Source organism: Ornithodoros turicata, chromosome 4, assembly GCF_037126465.1.
Source record: "Ornithodoros turicata isolate Travis chromosome 4, ASM3712646v1, whole genome shotgun sequence".
Taxonomy (NCBI): Eukaryota; Metazoa; Arthropoda; class Arachnida; order Ixodida; family Argasidae; genus Ornithodoros; species Ornithodoros turicata.
Window position 1 is genome coordinate 49,589,874 of NC_088204.1, and position 6,860 is coordinate 49,596,733.

Below are 6,860 nucleotides of genomic sequence, written 5' to 3' on the forward strand. Positions count from 1 at the left end.
ACCTGCGTGGAAAACAGGAGTGTCATGTGTTATCTTCTCTGAGAAAATAGAAGATGTGAGGTGGCCAACAAAACGTAAAACAGCCTGTGGTCCGTGAGTGCATCGCACAGTCAGGCATATGCTTTGTCTAGACACAGTGAGTGATCAGACTTATACTACGTAGTACGTATATATGGAGATGCATTGATTATTTCTTTCTGCTTAGTGTATGCTTTGAGCAGAATAAAGAGTATATTTACTTGAACAATATGTGCATTTCCACGTATTATTTTCGATTATGCATTCAGTGGTCCCAGCTGCCAAGTGGCCGGATCCCGGTGTTGAAGATGAGACAGGACAGAGAGGGATGACGATGTGTTTATTCCGTTAGAAGGAACTAGAATGAACGCGATGTCTGTCACGCGAGTGTCACAGACAATGACTCATCATCTTCTTTGTTGACAGTAGAATGTTGACATAACATTCAACAGCTTGCCACCCGCGAAGAAGCAGAATCGTTTGGCCGTTGTAGCTGTGAAGTCTCAATATTATAAAGATGTTGCACTGGTCTTCTGAGTGTGGTATGAGAGGATGTCCTCAACAGACATACCCTGATCCTTCAATCGGAGCTCGGGAAAACCTTCTCCACGACCCCCATTCTCCATTGTAGCCTGGTTCGGTTCGGTTCTTCGATGAGAACAACGTCACCGACACTCACATCAGTCCCTTTTAAGCCCTTTGAGTGATGTGCAGAACGAAGCTCGCTGAGATATTCTTTCTGCCATCTTTCCCGTACCAATGCAAGGCGTTGTTGGCGCATCCTCCATGTGCTCCTCATTAACTCCGTTGACTGGAGGGCATCCTGCAATGCATCTTCGGGAGGGGTCGATGTCGTTGCAGCCTGCGCTAGTAGTCGTTTTCCAGCAATCATGTCTGCCGCTGTCAATGGCGTGGGCTCTGTGTGTTCGTTATAGACGTACGTGATCGGCCTGGAGTTAATCATGGCCTCCACTTCGGTGAGTAGTGTTTCCATCTCGGCGAAGTCTACAATTGTCCTTGATAGAGTCTTTCGAATTGTGGATTTTACAGAGCGTATTAACCGCTCATAGAAGCCACCCCACCACGGAGCCCGCTCTGCTATAAAACGCCACCTGATTGCTCTGATGGCCGTATAGTCTTGAATGATGGGAGCTCTCATTACACTCCATAGCGCGCTAAGCTCTTTAGCTGCTCTCTTGAAAGCCTTTGCGTTATCGCTATAAACTGTATGGCAATTTCCTCTACGAGCTGTGAATCTGCGAAACGCCTGTAGAAACTTGTTCGCTGACATGTCCTCACAGAGTTCGATATGTACGGCTCTGGTGACGGCACACGTGAACAGGAGAATGTATCCCCTTTGGTACGATTTAGTTCTGCGTTTCAGCGTTAGAGGTCCGGCGAAGTCGACGCCGACCAGAGCCGTATATTAAAAGGGAGTCTGGCCATTAATGGGTCATGCCTATACCTGAAGCTCCACCCACTTTTTCAGCTTTCCGACCAATGAAGTCTTGAAATATGGGGCGCTATCAATCAGCCTATCCTCACTATTTGCCCCCCTATCCAACATGGGCAGCGCCATTTTGGGTGGCAAGTGCATTGGATGGGATTGAAATGGATACCTCTCGCAATCTGCAAAAGTAGTGGATTGTTGGTGCAAATTTGATAAGCGCCACCTAGGGAGCGTAAGGCACGTTGGGAATTGTCGTCTGCTTCCGTCGTTGTACCGCTGCCGTCAGAACCACCTGCTGGGACACATTCTGTTGTCGGTATGATTTTTAAACAAATCTACATGAATAGTTGGAATATAAGAGGCAATAATGTTTATATCCATGAAATCCAGCTGTTAAAAATAAGATCGTACAGCACAGCGCCGTTTTTGTTATGATTTCCTTGTGATCGCCGTGTTCACTAGGCCTAACACCGGCGACAAAACGTATTATTTTCAGTTAGATATTGATGGATGAGCATAAGTTGAAACTGATTTCCGAGAAATTTATATTAGGATGTACATTTGCAGCATAAAATCAGGTTAGTCTGTGAAAATTTTTTGTCACGAAATCCCCGCTTCACTGTGTTTGTTTTCGTCGCCATTTTGGGTGGCAGTATGGTGTCATGGCGACCCCCTTGGTAAAAAGCAAACCAATCAGAGGAGCGAAACTGTGATTGACAGGTCGAGCCTCTTTTTGTGACTCCTCCCAATGGCCAGACCCCTTTTAATATACGGCTCTGACGCCGACGACTTCAAAAGGGTGACACATTGTTATGCGTTCAGCCGGTAGTTGAGCATCCACTTGTGTCAAGTGCCTAGAATCGTTCTTCTTACATGTTGTACAATTCCTTATGACACGCTTGATTTGTTGCCGTGCTTTCATCACCCAAAATCTTTCCCTGACCTGGGCGAGTGTATCTCGTACCCCAGAATGCAGTACCTGACGGTGCGATGCCAAGACCAAGAGGTCGCCGTAGTAGGAGTGTGCTGGGATGAGAATGGGGTAATGCCTTGCAAATGACTGCTGGCTTGAGCGCAGGCGTCCGCCGACTCTCAAAATGTCGCTGTCGTCACCGAATGGCCTGAGATCCCGGTGCTTGGATGACTCGGGAATGGGCATCCCCCCTTTTAAACAGCTGATATCGTCTGTGAATGACGAACTCTGCACTATCCTGATCCAATAATTTTGTGCTTTCTCGACTTCCTCCGCCGACAGCGGCCCTACATGCACATTCGTTCTCCTTGAGTTAGCTATGAAGCGTAGTACCCATGCTGTCATCCGGTGAAGGAAATTTAAGTTGCTGAATCTTCCCACATCCACTATGGGATTTGCTGTCGCTTGATTCGATTGCAACACTACATGGTGCACTTCTAAGCTCTCGGCTATAGATGAACTGTCCGGTGAGGGCCACGTATGACGTGAAACTTGTAACCATGACGGTCCTTTCCACCACAGGTCAGAGTTCAGTAATTGTCTCGGCGCTATGCCTCTGGTTAAGAGGTCGGCTGGGTTCGTATTGCTCGCCACATATTGCCAATGTTCCTTCCCAACGCTTTACTGAATTTCAGTTACCCTATTGCAGACAAATTTCATCCAACGTACTGGATCGCCCTTTATCCAATGTAGCGTGATCATCGAATCAGTCCAGAAGTAATTCAGAGTATTTAGTTTCAGTCAAGTTGTCCCTCAAGTACGTTGAAAGGCGTGACGCCATCAGTGCTCCTAGGAGCTCTAGTCGAGCGAGCGTCATCTCTTTGATGGGAGCAATCCTAGATCTTGCCATTAGCAGCTCTGTACGGTATCCTATCGAGTCATCCTTGAGGCGTAAATAGACCACGGTCCCGTAGGCAGCAGGACTTGCATCCGAGAAGAAATGCAACTCTGCCATGGCCTGCTCCGAGTCTGTCATGCCATAATACCGTGGAGTTTGTACATCTGTGAGGAGGGTGAGTTGGCTGTACCTGTCGCGCCACCTTTCATTGAGGTCACTTGGTAGTGGCGTGTCCCAACCCAGCTCTCTTTTCCAGATGGATTGCAGTATCAGTTTTCCGGTGACAGTACACGGTAGAATGAAGCCCAGTGGATCATATATCTGCGCAATTTTACGCAGGGCCTGTCGCTTTGTGACATTCGGAGTTTGCATGTCACCTCCTGTGCCATGTATGGGTAACGATAGGGTATCGTTGGCCTGGTCCCATGGCACTCCAAGAACTTTCCTAGTTGTGGGCAGCAAGATTGCGTCCTTTTCCTTTTGAAATCTGTCGCGCATCGCCTTGCTGTTTGAACCCCATTTCTGTAGTTTCATGGAGGCGGTACGAAAAATGTCTTGTGTTTCAGCATGTCTCTGCGCTGCCTCTTCATCATTCCTGGCCCCCAATACTACATCATCCACGTAAATAGAGTTCTCTAGGAGGCCCACAGTCTCCGGATATGGGTTAGCGTTCGATCGCAGATGATGGCGTAACGTCGCTGCCAGAAGAAAGGTGCTAGGCGTGGTCCCAAATGTTACCCTAGACATTCTCCACGTCTCAAGTTTCGGTAGCGGTTGCCCTTGCTGTGGGGTTGTTTCGTACCATAAATATCTCAGTGCGCCTCTATCCTCTTCCCGTACGACTATCTGTAGAAACGCCTTCTGAACATCGGCTATTAGAGCCACAGGATGTAGCCGGAAATTAAGAAGAACAGCCACGATGGACGGGTTTAAGTCTGGGCCAGGGTGCAAGTTCTTATTCAGCGAATGCGTGAATGATCTTCGTGAGAAGAAGCGTCAAACACTATTCTTATCTTGGTCGTCATTCGGTCTTCTCTTATCATGGCGTGGTGCGGCATGTAATAGACATGTCCATGCACCATACCTTCATTCACGCCCTCGTTAACCTTCTCTGCGACACCCGATATGAGGTACTCTCGTATCGCATCGTCATATTTCTTCATTAATTCTGGTGATTTCATAAGTCGTTTAGTGACTTGCGAGAGACGCTTCTCGGCGATTCGTTTGTTGTCACCAATTGACGCTTCTGTCTTCCATGGCAGCGCAACCATGTACCTACCATGTTCAAATACAATGGATTTTTCGAACTCTTCCACTACCGGGTTACATTCTCGGTTTTCTGCCTCGTCCGCGCGAATGCCGATACTGTCCAGATCCCATATGCGTTCCATCATTTCATTTAACTCCCTCTTCGGAAGTTGACTCACTTGTAACACCGTAACGCTGTTGCAGTTAGCCGTTCTCACAATATTCATGGCGTAACAAGATCCTTGCAGCGTCCATCCGAGTGTTGTTTCAATGGCCTGTACTCCTTGGCGTAATTTTTGGGACCTTCCAGTCACGAAATCCCAATAATAATCTGCTCCAACCAGAATTTTTTGGTGGTGGACTGCCAGCAGAGTCGGATGAGTCAGCGAGAAGTAGACCGCACTCGCGCATGTGATCCTTTATGTCCTGTGTGGGAATTTCCAGAATTTGGGTGCATATTTTCTCCACCACCAGAGCCCGAACGGTTTGGCAGCCGCATGTAGGTTGTTGTCTGATATGTAGTTCAACAAGATCAAGCACCTGCGGTCGTCGTGGATCATTTCCGAAAGCTCGGATGGAGACGTCCTCGGTGCGAATGCGTTTGCAGCCAACTGCGTCAGACAGGGCTTTTGTAATAAAGGTGCGCTGACTACCACCGTCGAAAATGATGCGGGTGTAGCGCTCGGTCCTGGCGGCCCCAGACCAAGCAGTCGCAGTGTGAAGTAGTATGGTGCTCGGATGATCTGGGTTGGCTACTGTTGCTTTGAGAGTAACTGGACTTGAAGTTTCGGAGACTTTGTCTTTGATTTGCGGTTTGTATGTGGGATCGCACATAGTTGATGCGTGTCGGCCGGAACACGTACTGCCCCTTGGATGGCTCCTACATTGTTTTGCCGAGTGATTTGGTTTTGTGCATTGGCGCTGAACCGCGAGTAGCTTCTCCTTTTCCTCGAGACACTTCGAGCCTTTACACTCTGAAGTGGCATGTCTTGCATCACCGCAAAACATGCAGTTATCTCGTTTCCCCGATTGTGTTGTACTTTGTAGCGTTGTGACTGGTGGACCATTAGGTTGTCTTGTGAACGGATGACTCGTCGTTTTCACCTCTTCTTTCCTGAAACCAGTCTCAAGAAAGCGTACATCCATTTCCTCCCTACATTTAACTTCGTTGCCAATGAACTTTAACAGTAGCTGTAAAGCGTCTCGATGGAACGCCGTGCCAGTTGGCGTACGTGAGTGGCGAGTTGCGACTTGTCTCCAATCGTTCGATTAAACTGCAATGCCATGTCCGGAGGAAGAGCTCTGAGTAAAATAGGATACAACTTGGAACAATACGAATCCATAGTGACATGTAAGCACTCTAGTCCTCTGATGTGGGCTTGTACAGAGTCGTATAATTTTCGTAGCAGATATACATGTCGGCTTGATCGTACAGGTTGTATGTCGGCGAGACTTTTCAGATGTTCTTGAATAAGAAGATTTTCGTTTCCAAAACGATCACGCAAAATAGCAATTGCATTGTCGTATGTGCCAGAAGTCAACTGAAGACCTCTTAGTGCATTCGCTGCCTCCCCTTGCAGGGCTGCCATCAGGTAGCTCATCTTATCGCTCGACGACAAATTTGTGTTGTCGTGTATGGCAGACTCGAACTGACTCCAAAACAATTGCCATTGCTGCCTTTTTCAGTCAAATTTCATCGTCTAATTTAGGAAGCCGAACTGCATTGTGCCGCGCTCTCTCTGGAGCCTGTGGCGGAAGCGTGACATCGTCGTTATCGGTATTCGTGACAGCTACCACAGGTGGTACATTGTCGTTATTCGTTCTTATGACTGGCAACGAAACACTTCCCTTTGCCAACAAGAACTCTTTTGCCTTGAATGTGGTAGTACCAATACGATTTTGATATTCGATTTGCCTCGTATATTCATCTTCAAATTCATCTTCAGTAAGTAGAGGTTCGATTTGACTGTCAACATCCATAAGTATCGCATTGAGGCTGTTAAGACGTTCAATCCGTTCCTTGAAATCAGTCGCATCATCATCATGCGCCGTTCGATATCGTTCAGTAAGGCAGTTACCTGTGCACGCATGACTTTACGTTTCTTCAGAAGTTGTGGCTTCTCCATCTCGATGTACAGCTACGGTCGTCCGTCGCTCTCTGTACTATAATCTTCCGTTCCAATCCGATCACTTCGGCGATCCTGGTCACGGCACCATTTGTTGAAGATGAGACAGGCCAGACAGGGATGACGATGTGTTTATTCCGTTAAAAGGAACTAGAATGAACGCGATGTCTGTCACGCGAGTGTCACAGACAATGACTCATCATTCTT

General features: G+C 47.6%; 1 protein-coding gene across 1 annotated transcript; it reads right to left on the reverse strand.

Moving 5' to 3' along the window:
- Positions 1-4,238: 4,238 nt before the first annotated feature.
- Positions 4,239-4,754, reverse strand: LOC135392413 (uncharacterized). Its single transcript, XM_064623127.1, has one exon. It carries the CDS (start codon positions 4,752-4,754, stop codon positions 4,239-4,241), a length of 516 nt encoding a protein of 171 aa, XP_064479197.1.
- Between the last annotated feature and the right edge of the window lie 2,106 nt (positions 4,755-6,860).

Coding starts and splice junctions, on each gene's coding strand:
- LOC135392413 (XM_064623127.1), bottom strand. CDS start 4,754: ATGAATATTGTGAGAACGGCTAACTGCAACAGCGTTACGGTGTTACAA.